Genomic DNA, 17,303 nt, shown 5'->3' with positions numbered 1-17,303 from the left:
TTATCGTACTGGGTAGGACCTTCAGCAGAATAGAAGGAGAGATAGAATATATCTCTCTCTCAGGCTAGTCTTGAACTAATAAGCTCAAGCAATCTGCCCACCTCAGCCTCCCAGAGTGCTAGGATTAGGAAAATGTTTTCAGTATTTTACCATTAATATAATATGATGTGTGCTGTTAGGTTTTTATAATACTCTTATCAGATTAAAGAAATTCTCTTCTATTTTTAATGTGAGTGAATATTATATTTTATCAAGTAATTTTTCTACATGTGATGTTGAGAATTACATTAATAGATAGCAAATGTTAAAGCACCTTGCATTCCTGGAACCAACCCAATTTATTCCTGGAATAAATGCTATATTATGATACATTCCCCTTTTTGTGTATTTCTGGACTTGGTTTGAGAATATTTTGTTTAGGATTTTTGCATCTAGATATCTTGTAATATTGTCAGATTTGGGAGGGGTTTGTTTTTGTTTTTTGAGACTGAGTCTCACTGTCACCCTCGGTAGAGTGTCATGGCATCATAGCTCACCTGCCTCAGCTTCCCAAGTAGCTTGGACGACAGGCGCCCAGCCCAGTGCCCTGCTAGTTTTTCTATTTTTAGTAGAGACAGGGTGTTGCCATTGCTCAGGCTGGTCTTGAACTCCTGAGCTCAAGCAATCCACCCACTTCCACCTCCCAGACTGGAGGTGAGCTACCGACCCGGCCCCTTTATGTTGCTGACATCATGGTTTCCTGTAGACTCCCACACAAATCTTGAAGTGAAATTATAAGTGACGATGTCAGCAGTTTTACTGCTAATTGTCATTGAATTTCTATACTGACATCTGCTTCTCACTCAGAAATTTACCTGGAGATCATAAGACTTTATTTCACTTTTAGTTTACTTCTCTGACGTGATACTTCCCCAAGTGTCTGACACAGCACACAATCACCAACTGTCACATGATTTCTTTGCTTCCATAGGGGAAGCCCAGGGCACAGTCAGTGGACAAATCAGATTAGTCCAGCCTGTGAACTGAACCTTTGACCAAGAACCAGGCAATTCTATTCATCCCCGAAATCCTATTCATCCATCAAAGCCAGTACAATGCCGTCTTCCTTCCCATACTCTCCCTACCCCTCCCAGCGTTTACCCCCTCACTTCAGAGCTCTGAGCATCCTCTGGGACCCGCTCCCTCAGCATTCCTCTCTCTCCAGGCACTTGAGGCTGGGGGATTCTTGTTTATTGCTGTGGTGCCTTCTCCTCACACAGTGCCATGTGTGTGGCATTTAGTTGGCAATTCTGAAATCTTTGTGAAACTCCACTGCTTATTACTAGAACTATTTATTTACCCCTTTCCACATGGGATTCTAGAGAGTTCTAGTTTCACTTTCCAGCTTTCTTTTGCTTCTCCTCCCTATTCAACCCCAGGAAGAAAAAAGACCAGTTCAGGGGTGGGTGCTTAAATCCAGAGCCTTACAAAGGGAACAGATGGGAAAGGACAGATTGCAAGCACATTTTGAAGAAATTGAGAGACAGTCTCTGAATATAAATCGTATCTTAGAGGAAAGAAGGGAATGACGTTTTTTTTTTTCTGCAGTTTTTGGCCAGGGCTGGGTTTGAACCCGCCACTTCAGGCATATGGGGCCAGCACCCTACTCCTTTGAGCCACAGGTGCTGCCTGGAGGGAATGACTTTTAAAAAAATTTTTAGCACCATGGTGTTGTAAATCAAAGAAGACTCAGGCGTGAAGCCTGGATGATTGCATGATGGTGGTAGCTATTACCATTAAAAGAAGAGGGACAACTTTGGGGAAGATGTTGGTTTGAGTTTGGATAAATTGAGTTTGGATTATTTTCAGGACACTAAATGGACACATAAAGAAAACAGTTGTGTTTTCACAGATGAGGGGTGAATACTGAGGATCAGAGAAGACTGATCCCTCATAGGAACAGAGAAGGAAATTCTTCTTAAGGGGAAAAAGCCAACCTCCTTTGGGATGGGGGAGTCTGTGAGGGTCATCCCAGATCCTGGGGTATGCCCCAGAGTGAGGACAGAGGTGCGTTTGAGACTGAGGGGAACACTGTCAGTCACTTGGCAACCACTGAGCAAGGAGGTCCGGGCTGCTGGGTGAGAACTCAGCACTTAGAGAATATTTAAGTTTCAATATAATGTCCTTTGTATATAACCACATTTTTCTTCTAAAGAGATTTTAAATGTTAAAATGTAATATTGACAGGTGAAATTTTAAAACAAGATAAATAAATGAAGGCCATACCTGATGCCTGCCACTGAATGAAAAGATGTCACCCCCTTCTGTGTCTGTCCTTCTCTCCCTGCCTTTGTCTACACTACTAAGATTATCGTCTTCATGGCTCAGTGCCTGTAGCTCAGCGGCTAGGGTGCTGGCCACATACACTGGAGCTGACAGGTTCGAATCCAGCCCGGGCCTGCCAAACAACAATGACAACCACAAGTAAAAAATAGCCAGGCATTGTGGCGCGCACCTGTAGTCCCAGCTACTTGGGAGGCTGAGGCAAGAGAATTGCTTATGCCCAAGAGTTTGAGTTTGCTGTGAGCTGTGACGCCACAGCACTCTACCCAGGTCAACAGCTTGAGACTGTTCCCTCCCCACCCCAAAAAGATTATCGTCTTCAATTCAAGGAGCTCTTATTGCATGCTCATGATGAATTATGCTGGGGAGTGGTAGGACACAGAGAAAGAGAAAACAGCCCATCTTTTACCGTCTCATCATAGAAGCTTACATGCAGTGAGCTATTAACCACCATTGCACAGCAGCTTAGATACTGATATGACATGAAGGTTTCCTGGAGGAGACAGAATTGAAAGCAGAACTTGAATGATTGGTAGACTCTAAAAGGAGGACTGGGAAGCAGTAGCAAAATCACAGGAGAGTATTGGCTCCAGCACATGGGAGAAAATGGCAGATAATTTTAGTTAAGCAGAGTGGGGCCAGATCTAGCTAAGATGTTTTGGTTGCAAGTACTAGACACCAGCTTGAACAGGCCAAACTGTAGGACATGGTGGTGAGAGCCCAGATTCTGCAGTCAGATGGCCTTGGAGTGAATCCTGATTTCACCTATTCTAACTATGCCAGGGGTAAGTTACTTAATTTCCCTGGCTTTCATTTTCATTACGTAAAATGAAATAATACATAGCATTAATGGGGAGGGTAAAATTAGATAATTTGAGTAGGGTGACTCTGGAACTCTACCTGGCACATATTAAATGTTCAGAAAGTTTTCTTTTTTGTTTATAATGTTAATATACAATATTAATGATATTGACATATTATCAATATATCAATTGTTTATCAGACATCTTCCTTGTTTATGTTGTTGTTGTTGTTAAGCAGTTCAAACCCGCCTCTTTGCCCCCATCCCTGGTGCCCAGGACCAGCACTCTAACCACTGAACTATTGACATCTTCAAAAAATCATTCCTTGGGGGCAGAGTATATATTGATTATTATATAATCAATATAATGATATTGATGATAATGATTAAGGAAAGGAGAATCGATTATAAGGACACAGGGGTGTCTTGTGGAATTCAAAGTCAGGAATGCTGCTGGGTTTCAATATGGGGCTAGATGGGAGAAACAGAAAGCCACCGGGAATGCGAGCACCATCTTCTCTTTCTGCGTCCTCAGGAGACCTGCAACACGTTTCTCTTTCCCTACATACTTGTTGTCCCTGTCTTTCTCTCCTTATGGTAGAATATGATTGCCCTCAGCTCCTGAATTCATGTGTTACAATTCCAACTACTGGAAGTATCGTTTGCCTCTTAGTCATAATTTTAAACTTGCATGAAGGAAATCTCACTTGTCCCGACTGAGTCAAGTGTCTGCTTCTGGTCATACAGTACAACAGGGACTGCCCATTTTGTAGATGGGGTCAGTTTTCAGTGAAAGGGATAACCTTTGAGTTCGAAAGACAGCTCAAAATGTGTAGGTGCCTACTAGAGCACTCTGCCCCAAGGAATGATTTTTTGAAGACGTCTGCTGGATGCCTGTAGCTCAGTGGTTAGAGTGCTGGTCCTGGGCACCAGGGATGGGGGCAAGGAGGGGGGTTTGAACCTGGCCTGGGCCTGCTTAACAACAACAACATAAAAAAGAAAGATGTCTAATAAACAATCATTGTTGTCTCAGGATTTGAGTGAGGAAATGAGTGTATTCTATCCTTCGGACTTTATAGAGGATAACATTAAGGAAAATTCCACTCCCAGTTTGTCTCTGAAATAGATCTTTGTAGTCCAGGAGTGAAGATAAGTTATGCATATGTAGCAGAATATCATGTTGATACATAACCAGTGAGTGCATCCCTTCCCCAAAACTGTTACCCCATGACATACCTTCTCAGGGCAGTAGGCTGTGAAGGATCTGCTGCCTCAGTGAAGACTGACAAACAGAAAAAAAAAAAAAAAATTCAAGTCAGATGTGTGGCTTGTGCTATTTTTAAAAAATGTGGGAGAATATTAGATCAAGAAAGGAAAAAACTGGTAATGATTAGAGTGAAAATTAATGAAAAAGAGAATAGGTGGGCGGTGCCTGTGGCTCAAGGAGTAGGGCGCTGGTCCCATATGCCGGAGGTGGCGGGTTCAAACCCAGCCCCGGCCAAAAACCACAAAAAGAAATAGAGAATAGAAAACCAAAGTTAATTCTGTGAAAATATCAACAAAACTGACAAATAATAGAGAAGATAAATTATCAAAATCAAGAATGGAAGAGGTGGCTTGGCGCTTATAGCACAGTGGTTACAGTGCTAGCCACATACACCCAGGCTGGTGGGTTCAAATCCAGCCCGGGCCAGCTAAACAACAACTGCAACAAAAAAACAACTGCGAGGTGTTGTGATGGGTGCCTATAGTACCAGCTACTTGGGAGGCTGAGGCAAGAGAATCACTTAAGCCCAAGAGTTTGTGGTTGCTGTGAGCTGTGATGCCACAGCACTCTACCCAGGGCGACAGCTTGAGACTCTGTCTCAAAAAAAAAAAAGAATGGAAGGGGAGACATCACTACTGACATTATAGAAATAAAAGGGGGCAGCGCCTGTGGCTCAGTGAGTGGGGCGCCGGCCCCATATGCCGAGGGTGGCGGGTTCAAACCCGGCCCCGGCCAAACTGCAACCAAAAAATAGCTGGGCGTTGTGGCGGGCGCCTGTGGTCCCAGCTGCTCGGGAGGCTGAGGCAAGAGAATCGCATAAGCCCAGGAGTTGGAGGTTGCTGTGAGCTGTGTGAGGCCACGGCACTCTACCGAGGGCCATAAAGTGAGACTCTGTCTCTACAAAAAAGAAAAAAAAGGATTCGGCTGGGTTCGGTGGCTCATGCCTGTAATCCCAGCACTCTGGGAGGCTGGGGCCCGTGGATTGCTTCAGTTCAGCAGTTTGAGACCAGCCTGAGCAAAAGTGAGACTCCATCTCTAAAAATAGCCAGGTTGTGGCAGGCACCTGTAGTCCTAGCTATTTGGGAAGCTGAGGCAAGAGGATCAATTAAGGTTGTTATGAACTATGGCAACAAAGTGAAAGTGTCTCAAAAAAAAAAAGAATAAAAAGGATTATAAGTGAATATCATCAAGAATTACATGCTAACAATCAGGTACTCTAACTTACATAAAATGAAGAAATTCCTAAAAAGCCACAAACTCCTGAAACTGACTCAAGAGAAAAAGAAATCTGAGTAGATCTGTAACAAGTGAAGAGATTGAATGAGTGAAAAACTACCCACAGAGAAAATCCAGGGCTGGATGGCTTCACTGGTGAGTTCTATCAGTCAGTAAATCTCTTTTCTCTTAGAAGAGAAAATACTCCCTGGGACTATTGATTAATTTTTTAACACATATTTGAGAGTACTGTATGCCAGGTATTAAGGGTTACAAGAGCAGACAGCGCAAAGACTCTTCTGGCCAAGGTTTGAATTTTCATGGGGAAATCTGTAGTCAAGGCACAATGTTTGATCCATTGGCAAGGGAAGCTGTCTGTCCTGGGTCTGTTCTCAAAGTATGGATCAGAAGAGAACAGGAAGTCATTTCCCCCCTCATCAACCCTTCCCAATTCCAGTCTCCCCCAGCATCTTGTGAAGACAGCCAGTGTTCCCAAAATCATTCTGGAGATGGGCTCCCCACTACCTGCCACAGGACCTGCAGGGGTCAAGCTTCCACCAGCCTCTGGTGTAGAAATGGCTGAAGAGTCTTAATCATCATTTGCCTGAAAATTTAGTGACACTTGATACCATAATGGCCCCTGTGGTCTGAATATTTCCTGCAAGAAACACTTTCGCCCCTCTCAAAAACCCTATAACATTTTTCTCGTCCTTACAACCCTTCTTCTTAGCCAACGGAAGCTTCATCAGGGTTCCCAGTGACACTGTGGAGCTGGCTGGCATGCCAGGTCCTCTGGGGATTAACAGTGTGTGGCTGACCTGGTGGCTGGGCTGGTGTCCCATAGAGTCACATAGGGCTACACACTTGGAAAGGCCCTGCATTTGGTTTCATCCTCTGCTGTCACCATCTCGAAATTCTTAGTTTTTTAAACAAGGAGTCCATATTTTTATTTTGCATTGGGTCCTGCAAGCTATATGGATAGTCCTGCAGAATTGCATTTTGAACCTTTGAGAGGGGCTTTCCTGCTATATTTCTGAGCCTCGTTAGAGAAGTGATTAATCACCTGGCTCTAGGGCCAGACAGCTAGTATTTGAATCCTGACTCCTTTACTTTCTAGCCCTGTGATCTTGAAAGTTCCTCAACCTCTCAATTTCTTTACCTGTAAAATGAAGATGATAATAATAGCATTTCCCAGGCTTCCCGAGAAAATAAAATTTGTTAACAGTGGTGAAACCACTCAGAACAGTACCTGGAACATAGTAAAAAACTTTGCAAAGTTAACTGTTTTTGTCGTGTGGCTATTTTAAGGTCAGATTGCTCTGTATCTTTCAGCGGTGTATCTTGCACTTGGTGGTGAATCTCACTGTTGAATTGAATTAGTTCTGCAGTCATCCCTGTTCACAAAGACTGCAGCAGAGTACTGTGAGCAGTATGGTTGGGCAAGGAGATCCAAGCTCTGCCTCTGCCCTGCCATCAAGCAGAGCTTCTTGCTAGTTCTTCCTTTTCCCTAAGCCCACAGACATCCCAACTACTTAAAGCCAGGTTTCCCAAAGTATTGGCTACGTATCCCGAGACAAGATGATTTTAGGGATTCCATATACCCGGCATCAAACGACATTAAATCAGCTGGGCGTGGTGGCTCACTCCTGTAATCCTAGCACTCTGGGAGGCCAAAGTGGGTGGATTGCCTGAGCTCAGGAGTTCAAGACCAGCCTGAGCAAAAGTGAGACCCTGCCTCTACTAAAAGAAGAAAAAAATTAGCCGGGTGTGGTATTACAAGCCTATAGTCCCAGCTGCTCAGTAGGCTGAGGCAGGAGGATCACTTGAACCAGGAGTTTGAGGTTGCTGTGAACTAGGCTGACGCATGGACCTGTAGCCTGGGCAACAAAGTGAGACTCTGTCTCAAAAAAAAAAAGGAAGGAAGAAATCTCCTAGTGAGAGAGTTATGCATGTTTTATATTCTTTCAATCCACTAGTTAGATATAGAAGAAAATCTCTGTGTTCAGTGTATAGGTTTTTAACATCTCTCATGCACTTGCTAATTAATTTTCAATAAGCAAAGGACAGGTCCGGGACTTAGAGCCTTCAGCAAGCCACAGTATCTAGTTGGAATTTTAAACATTGTTATATTCTCATTGTATTTATTTCTAGGACTAATTTCTATATACAGAAATTGGTTTTCCAGTTAAGGTAATCGTCTAAAGTTTCTGATGGAGAGCAAAATAACATCTGAGAGAGTCTAAAGTAAGGTGCTTTAAAATAAGTAAGAAGACATTAGCAAAGCAATGCAGGGCTAAGGCCAAAACCAAAATGGAAAATATGACAGTGGAAACCAGGTCAGGTCAGTTCAATACCAATTAGCATCATTATCACACAAATGGGGATTTTGATCACAGAAGCATAGCATGATTTATATATACTTGGAAGAAAGCCACTAAGCTGCAGGGAAAACTAGGGAAGAAGTGTGTGCTACATGGCGTCTCCCAGCATGGCGAACACAGAACAGCTTCATATAGCTCAGGGAGAGACTGTCTCCGGGGGGTTTCACAGGGAACCTGGATAGAGTAAAGCCTACGTATTGGGGAATATGTGGAATCTTCAGACATGACTATGATAGTGTTGTGCCCAGGAGTTCCACAAAGATCACACTGCCAAACAAGTTAAATTTAAAGAAGAGCTGGGGCAGTGCCTGTGGCTCAGTGAATAGGGTGCCAGTATATGGCCCAATATACCGGAGGTGGCGGGTTCAAACCCGGCCCCAGCCAAAAACTGAAAAAAAAAAAAAAAAAAAAAATTTAAAGAGGAGTCCTTTTATTGAATAGCTGGCCAGCGACTGCTTCAGTATCCCAACATGGGGTTTCTGAGAGCAGCCCCGAGTGTTTAAGGGATCAAGTTTTTAACGCTTGGTCTGCATCCTGTTTGGCATGCAGGCTGTGCCAGGTGCATCTGGATAGAGTAGCAAGCAAAAGTTAGTTATACGTCATACATCTTTGTTTTAATATTTCCCCCTATACATCTTAGTTTCAGTATTTTCCCCCCATACATCTTAGTTTCAGTATTTTCCCTACCTGATATTGTTTAAAGGTCAGTCCGGGAATAGTTGGTACCTCCTGGTCTGTTTCCCAGGGAGTTAGCCAAGCAAAAAACTTGGAGTGAACTAGAAGCAAGAAATTAATTAGTATTTTCCCATCTATCTTGGGAGTGAACTAGACTTACTTCACTTTTTTTTTGAAAGCTTGCAGTCTGGAAATTTTCCAGGAGTTAACTGGTATTTTTCCATTATAGCCTAGGCCTGACACCTTTCTGTCTTAGCTGAGGCCCATTGGGCTAACAACAGTGAAGAAGATTAAGCATCGCTGTGAATATTCACATTGCCCTTTAGCTTGCGTTTTCACAGCCTGGATAAAGGCTGAAGCTCTGTCTCCTGGTTGTCCAGATAATTTGGCCCAGACGGGGTAACTATAGCCTGTTGCTTACATCATTCTTCCTGTCTTTATTGTGGAGAGTGAATCAACAAGTCAGTAGTTTCTGTTTTAAAGCACATTTATTGAAGTTTTTTTTAAAAAAGTAAATTTAAAGAACAGAAGAATGCAAGGGGAACCCGAATGTAGGGAAAGCGGTGAAGCTGCGCTCGCTCCCCAGCCCCGTCCCCTTCCTTCTCCAGCCACTTCTGTCTCGCCCTGTGCCTGGGCCTGTTTGGGCCCTGACGATGTGCTTCTTGCCCACTGGCTTCTGTTCTGAGTCACTCGATGGGCTTTGCTAGCTGGAGAATTAGGGAGGAAGAAGTGTTTGTGGGGCCCTCCCAGCAGGGTTGCTGCTGGCCCAAAACCCCCTCCATCTCAGCTTTTGGTGCTGCCCACACAGCCTCGCCTCTTTCAGCCTGGGGTAGTAGCAGCCTCCACTGGTACTGGCCTCAGGGAGCCGCACTGTCTTTGTGGCTTTTCCCCACAAAGGACTATTGTAAATAGTCCCGAATTAGCTTCTTCTCCACTGCTATACAGGAACACCTGAGGCAGGGTCATTTATAAAGAAAAGAGGTTTATTTGGCTCGTGGTTCTGCAGGCTGCACAAGAAGCTTGGCACCAGCATCTGCTTCTGGTGAGGAGGCAGGGGCTTCCAGTCATGGACAGTGGAGGGGCAGGGGGCAGCAGGCAGCGTGTGGGGAGAGCAGGAGCAAGAGAGGGAGGAGGAGGCCTGGGCTCTTATCAACAGCCACTCTCTCCTCAGCTAAGGAAGGAGAAGGCCCTCATTACCTCCCTAAGGAGGGCACCAGGCCATTGGTGAAGGATCCGCCCCCATGATCCAAACACCTCCCACCAGGCCTCACCTCCAACACCGGGGAAACACAGGGGATCAAATTTTAACAAGAGACTGGGGAAGGGACAAACATCCAAACCCTATCAGTCCTTTTTTATTCAATCTCCTCAAATTACCCAATTCCAGTGCACCATCTGTTTTTCTGTTGTTTGTTTTTGTTTGTTTTTGAGACAGTCTCAAGCTGTCAAACCATCCTCTTGCCTCAGTTTTTTCTAGTTTTTTTTTTTTTTTGTAGAGACAGAGTCTCACTGTACCGCCCTCGGGTAGAGTGCCGTGGCGTCACACGGCTCACAGCAACCTCTAACTCTTGGGCTTACACGATTCTCTTGCCTCAGCCTCCCAAGCAGCTGGGACTACAGGCGCCCGCCACAACGCCCGGCTATTTTTTTTTGTTGCAGTTTGGCTGGGGCTGGGTTTGAACCCGCCACCTTCGGCATATGGGGCCGGCGCCCTACTCACTGAGCCACAGGCGCCGCCCAGTTTTTTCTAGTTTTAGTAGAGATGGGTCTCAGTCTTGCTCAGGCTGGACTCAAACTCCTAAGCTCAAGCAACCCACCCACGTAGGCCTCCCGGAGTACTAGGATTACAGGCCTGAGCCACTGCGCCCAGCTGCACCATATGTTTTTTGTTGAACTGTAGCTAATACAGGTTATTTATAAAGATCAACTTTTTTTTTTTTTAGAGACAGAGTCTTACTTTGTCGCCCTTGGTAGAGTGCTGTGGCATCACAGCTCACAGCAACCTCCAGGTCTTGGGCTTAGGCAATTCTCTTGTCACAGCCTCCTGAGTAGCTGGGACTACAGGCACCTGCCACAACGTCCAGCTTTTTTTGTTGCAGTTTGGCTGGGGCTGGGTTCATACCCTCCACCTTCTGTATATGGGGCCGGCACCCTACTCACTGAGCCACAGGCACCTCCCAGAGATCAACTTTTGAGAGCGCTAACTTCAAGAAAATCTATGTGTATTCCCCAGAGATCTCTCTGATTCCCTCAGACCTTCCAGACATCTAGAGGGGGCAATGGTAAGAGTTGATGAACAATGCTGTCCTCCTCTGCACCCCTCCGCCCTGCTCTTTTTCCAAGAACTTCTTTTCAGATGTTATTTTAACACAGAGAAATCAATACCTACTGTTTTCTCCAATCCTACAAAGTGTAAATCACACTTTTTTATATATAGCAGAATTCCATTCCAATAAAACAATTAAATGATTCAGATAGTCCATGAAGTTCATTTTTTTCTCTGTATATGTTTCTATAGAATCCTATGTTATGAGGCAATTACAGTTAAGAATGAATAGGAAAGCTTCAATGGTATCTACGTAAGATTGCCAGTGGAAACCAAGTTCTGTTAAATGAGTCATCTCTCCCCTCCAAGGAAGCGGATTATGGGAAACAGAACCAACAGTATCCCCTTCCTCCTTAGTGGTAATGGTGGAATAAGCGCACACAAATCCTCACCACACCACCCTCAAGAAAATCCAGGGAGATGCGTCCTACCCAGACTTACATTATACACCAGCTATTTTCAGGTCATGAAGAAAAGTCACACTTGCTTGTAAGTTCACTGGCTCAGGTAAGCAGACCATATTTTCACTGAAAGAGAAGAGCAAGAAGAGGGCAGCCTGTTGGTTGGTCAGGAGTGAGGGCTAGAAATTACGTGGTTTTCGAGTTCCAGTGACGTCTGTAGAAAGATCCCTATAGTCATCTACAACAGGCACCTGTTCCCACAGTTCAAAGGCTCGGGGTGGTGAGACTAATAGTAGAAATGCCTCCCAGAGGCTGGGGAAAGGGGATGTGGATTCAGATCCACACCCACAAATATGACCCGTGACACATTTGAAGTGGAAGCTAGGATGAGGAAATATGCTGTGAGAAACCTTTGTTCCAATTAAATCGTACATAGAAATCAAATATAGTAAACAGATACAGTGGAGTTTCTTACACTGAGGTTTCTTATATTGAATTACCCCCTACCTTTGGCTTCCATCCTAACCTAACATCCTCAACCCCAGATGGAGGAGGTTCAGAAAAACCCTGGGTCCTTACCATCTCTATTTCTAAGATGGTAGTCACTGTTGATGAGATCAAACCTCCTCAAGGTCAGGATTGGTCCTCAGTGTGTGTGTGTGTGTGTCTGGAGCAGGGGTGGACCCTGGGGCTTACTTGTCATGGATGGGCAAAGGGGCAGTGCAGAACTTCCCGGCAATGATAGTCCGGTCTTTTCTCCAAAGCTGTCGGGAAGGCTGAAACTTGAGTGTCACTTGGTTTATCTGGCGCTGAGGGTTGGAGTGGGCTATGATTGCTTTCCCCTGGAGTTGCTGCTTAGGTCTGCAGGGAAAAGGGAAAGGGACAGGGAAAAAGAAAGGGAACTCAATGATGGTGGCTCCTCCGTCTGTGTTCCTCCCAGATCTCTGCTGGAGCACTGGGTTTTGCCCATCACACACAGAGGGGTTAGCTCCTTACCATGGCCCTTTGTATCACCAGCACTAGCCCCATTGCCTACACACCTACAGCTTTGAATACACGTATGACCCAGAAAATAGTTATTGATTTTCAAGAGTAGGTAAGTAGACACTACAGCAAAATAGGGGCTTTTGGGTTTTCACATCTGGAAAAAATGTCCCTCATTCTTGCATTCCTAGCTGGAGATTTTCATTTTGAGATCCAGTTGCCTGGAAGTAGAGCCCTCTTTTAGAACATCTCAGTTGGAAGAATTTTGTGTAAGGCTAAGTATGGATATGCAGGTGGAAACAAAAACAGTAACAAAATAGGTCTTGAAGCCAGACGGAAGTGGAACCCGGGTTTTGTCTCTTCCCAGCAATGTGGCTTTGGGTGAGTTACCAAACCGGGTAAGGTGGATGTGGAGTCACACAGCGCCAGGTATGGATCCCAGCTTCCCCACACACCATGAGCTTGAACCACAGGGTTTGGCCTAGGGGGCTCAAAGTGCAAAGGAAATCCAGATCTCTCTTAACCACACTCTGGATTTTCCCCTCAGATTCCCCATCAGTTTACAAGATTCAGGCACCACTTTGGCCTGAGCCGAAGGTAAGGGACGAGTATAAAGTGACTGACCTAGCGGGGAAATCCAGCAAGCGCTGAGGGACTCTAGACCAAGGGAAGAACCGTGAGATTCAAGTGTGGAGTCCACTTGGCAGACAGCCCTGAGGGAGTTACATGGGGAGAGGGCTGCACCGCACAGCTAGGGAGGGAACTTGCCTTCTGGCGTCTGCTCCAGGCTTCTGCTCCCTCCCATCCCTCCCTGGGCTCTGAGGCTGCAGGGACTCTGAGAAAGGCGGAGTGGGGGTGGGGGGGGCACTGCTTTCCCCTCTGGAAAGCTCCACACCAGCCTTCCATAGCTGAGCTTCCCTTTCCTTTCTTGCTTCACACGGGGATGACATGTCTTCCTTAAGTTCCTCGGTTAGTCATTTAGTTTATTTCCTGTTATTTTCCTAGAAGCTACACTTATAGCTTTGTTTAAAAGCTCTTCCCTTTTTACCCCAGAGGTGTTTTGAAATATTTCGGAGGGGCCAGTCACAGCGGCTCATGCCTGTATTCCTAGCATTTTGGAGGCTGAGGTGGAAGGATCACTTGAAGTCAGGAGTTGGAGACCAGCCTGAGCAACACAATGAGACCCCATCTCTTAAAAAAAAAAAAAAAAAATAGGGCGGCACCTGTGGCTTAAGGAGTAGGGCGCCGGTCCCATATGCCGGAGGTGGCGGGTTCAAACACAGCCCCGGCCAAAAACCACACACACACACACACACAAAAAAAAAACAATTTAAAAAAATAAATAGAAAGATTAGCTGGGCATGGTGGCATGTGCCTGTAGTCATAGCTATTGAAGAGGCTGAGGCAGGAAGATCATTTGAACCCAGGAGTTTGAGGTTGGTGTGAACTAGGCTGATGCCATATCACTCTGGTGGGGGGCAGGGGGCAATAGAATAAGATCCTGCTTCAAAAAAAAAAAAAAAGAGAGAGAGAGAAATAAGACCATTCCATTTCAGAAACTGCTTGAGTTGAGGAGCTTATAAAATACAGGGAATATAAAAGATGCTTTAAGTGAGTAATTTGGAGAGTTGGTCCAGGAAAATTCTTCAATTAGAAGGAAATCTTGGGGTTGCCCAAAGCTACAGAAAGTAGGGGGAAAACCACATAGAAATATGAAAATATTTCTCCTCCACCTCCCCTCCCCACCAATTTCCGATCTGCCAGATCAAAAACCAAGCGCAGTGGCTCATGCCTGTAATCCTAGCACTCTGGGAGGCTAAGGTGGGTGGATTGCTTGAGCTCGCTGGTTCGAGACCAGCTTAAGCAAGAGCAAGACCCATTTCTAAAAATAGCTGGGTGTTGTGGTGGGCACCTGCAGTCCCAGCTACTTGGGAGGCTGAGGCAAGAGAATCGCTTGAGCCCAAGAGTTTGAGGTTGCTGTGAGTTGTGACAGCATGGCACTCTACCGAGGGTGACATAATGAAACTCTCTCAAAAAAAAAGAAAAAAAATTTTTTAAAAACCAAGGAGTTAGAAGTTATAAGATAGAAGTTAATCATGTTCTGGTGGCCATCTTCAAAAGGCTTATGTAAATCTCTTCTGGGAAGGGGAAGCACAAATCTGCAGATGTCCATTTGAATTACTTGGGGAGCTTTTACAATATAGCCATGGAGTCTATGCCCAGAAATCCTGATGCGATTGCTGTATTGTGTAGAGCTCTCCAGGTGCTTCTAACATGCAGCCAGGGTTGTGTGTCATTTTCATGATACCCATCAGTGTTGTCTGATGTACCAACAGGCTACAGAGATGATGAAACCACATCCTTCTAGAAGTCACACAACCTTGCACTGATGTGAACTGCCCACCACACTCAGCACCGCCCCCTGGGCGCCTGAAGGTCTGCATTGGCGTGCTGCCAGCTGTGCCTAACTGTGTGAGCTGGGTGTGCAAGGAGGCCTGCTGGATGGCAGGGTGTTTGGGAGCTAAAACGTGCTTTCCTCTCCGAGGAAGAAACTTAGCTTCCCTCACAGCATGGTTCATGGCCAACACTGCAGCCTGAGAATATTTCTAGACCCAAATCTGATCTGGTCATTCTCCCAATGGCTCCCTGAACAGCTGTCAGACAAAAACCCAAATTCCTACCATGTCCTTCAGAGGCTGGCATAGTCTGGCCCTGACCTGCCTCCTCAGCCTCCTCTCATACCACAACCACAGCCCCACTCAGCCCTGGCCTGGGCGCCCCTACAAATCCATCGCCTCTCTGCTTATCACTTCCTCAGACTCGGTCTGAGGTCAGACTTGGTCAGGCTTCTTACATGCTCACATGACATTGGTCCCTGTTGATAAATGTACGTTTAAGCATATGTGCACTGGTCATTTCCCTGTTGTACTCAATCCATTCCCCCGCAGGCTCCCTCACCCATGGGGGACACACACAGGTGGGTGACTGCTTTAGGTAGGGCTGCCAGAGGGGCTGAGCTCCTTTGGTTGTTCCAGCTCCTGCCAAGCAGCCTCCCCTGTGGACCAGGCTCCCACTGGGAGGGCACCAGGGCTTTGCCAGCTCTACCCTTTCCTTTGCCTTCTAGTCTGAGGGTGGTAGTGGCTCCTGCTCATCTCACTGTGGTTTTCTAGCTCTTCCAAGACACTAATAATCACTTTGCTGTGTTACATTCCTTCCCTTGGACCTCCTGGCATAGGCTCTGTTTTCCTGATTGGACCCTGACTGAGACTCTGACATTATCTGATCAGTCTGTCTCCTGCTAGCTTGGGAGGAACCAACCAATTGCTTTTTAAAGAAACAGGACCACTCATCCCAGCACTCTGGGAGGCTGAGACAAACAACCAGCCTGAGCAACATAGCAAGAACTTGTCTTAAAAAACACTGAAAAATTATTCAGGCACAGTGGTGAGCACTTGCAGTTCCAGCTACTGGGGAGGCTGAGACGGGAGAATCACTTGAGCCCAGAATCTCAAGGCTGCATTGAGCTATGATTACATGCACTACTGCACTCCATTACAAAAAAAAAAAAATGTGCATTTATTGCTCGCTTCTGATCCCCTGAAGGCTGTGTGGCTTCCTACAGCTAAGGTTCTTTGCCCTCTCTATGCCAGCCCAGCAGCCGTTCCCAGGCCCACATCTGCTCCAAAAAGGGAAGGAAATAATCAGCCCCAGTTCTAGGTACCGGAACCACCCAGCGTCAGGCCCTCCTGTCTGCTACTCTGGCCCTTACCGTGTACTCATTTGCTAACTGACCCTCTGCCTCCAAGTCTGTTCTGGTAACCAACCTAGTACTGATCCTCCCTGCCAGGAGTAGGCACTCCCAGGCTCCTGGGTGAGGGACTGAGGTCCTCCTCCTTACTGATACCCTGTCTGCTCCCTGCCTGGATTCCTGAGCACTGTTTCCTATCAGATCCCCAATTCCTACATCCTAACCACCTATTAGGGCACCTCACTGCTGCTACCTGCACCTTATCTGCTGTCATCTGAGTATACCCAGTGCTGGATGGTTCCCCAGCATGTGTCTGTGGGAGGGTCTATAGTAGATGCTGCCCCCAGCCTAGTCAGCTGGGTCCCCCCATCAACAATCACACAGAGCCTGGCCTGTGTCCACCTGTGCACATGTGTAAAATGAAAAGGCAACTAACTCCTAAGGAGAGGGGTCAGCCATGTGGGACACTTACGTACATGGTGATCTTGACCGAGGAGCTGACATTACAGCTAAGGAAGGTGACCTCAATGTTGGTGTCTTTGTTTCTCGGCTTCTCCAAGTAAAACTCCACGAGGCTGTGATGCACTAGGAAACCAAAGCACATCAGAGGCTGGGCCAGAGGGTAGAAGGTGTGATGAGCAGAACACCCCAGAGAGCAGCCGGGATGTTGAGAATCTCACTGGGCTCTACCTCTTAGTAGCCATGTGCTGTGAAGCAGGTTGCCTATCAGCCAGGGTCCTAAGTTTCTTCATGTGTAAATTGGGGCTAATAAAAATAGATGCCCCACAGGCCTGAATGAGATTGAAATAGGTTAATGAATATAAAGTCCTTAGGACAATTTCTGTGCCTAGGAAACATTCACTAAGTGTGTTTTTATTATGACTTATAATGCATTCTAGCCTTCCACTATTCCATTTGGTAACATTATCATAGTGGTATGATCTTGAAAGAGCCATAAAAGATTTGTCATATAGTACTATTGTTTGAATGTTTGTGTCCCCTCCAGAGTTCACGTTTACACTTAATGCCCAAAGCAGTGGTTTGAAGAGATGGGGCCTTTGGGGGAAGTGATTAAGTCGTGTGGGCTCTGCACTCGTGAACGGATCAGTGCCTTATAACGCGGCTCAAGGGAACTAGCTAGGACCTTTTTTGACCTTCCACTTTCTGCCATGTGACGAGATA

General features: G+C 45.9%; 2 protein-coding genes across 6 annotated transcripts in view; both read right to left on the bottom strand.

The window, feature by feature from the left end:
- ADPRH (ADP-ribosylarginine hydrolase) overlaps positions 1-17,303 on the bottom strand; it is a 107,533-nt gene that overhangs the window by 31,767 nt on the left and 58,463 nt on the right. The gene's annotated exons all lie outside the window — the stretch shown is intronic.
- Positions 8,895-17,303, bottom strand: part of PLA1A (phospholipase A1 member A) — a 30,288-nt gene continuing 21,879 nt past the window's right edge. Inside the window, exons 10-13 of one of the 5 annotated variants that reach the window (XM_053564581.1) lie at positions 16,598-16,706; positions 12,086-12,250; positions 11,430-11,515; positions 8,895-9,369 (exon numbers count right to left, since the gene is read on the bottom strand). In XM_053564581.1, the coding sequence (XP_053420556.1) occupies positions 11,431-11,515; positions 12,086-12,250; positions 16,598-16,706 (359 nt within the window). In that variant the 3' untranslated portion in view covers positions 8,895-9,369; position 11,430. Of the gene's footprint in view, positions 9,370-11,429; positions 11,516-12,085; positions 12,251-16,593; positions 16,707-17,303 lie in introns of those variants that run through there. The other 4 variants (XM_053564582.1, XM_053564585.1, XM_053564584.1 and 1 more) reach the window with 4 other exon arrangements.

The sequence above is a fragment of the Nycticebus coucang genome, chromosome 16 (assembly GCF_027406575.1).
Source record: "Nycticebus coucang isolate mNycCou1 chromosome 16, mNycCou1.pri, whole genome shotgun sequence".
NCBI lineage: Eukaryota > Metazoa > Chordata > Mammalia > Primates > Lorisidae > Nycticebus > Nycticebus coucang.
This window is presented reverse-complemented; position numbering and strand designations above follow the sequence as displayed.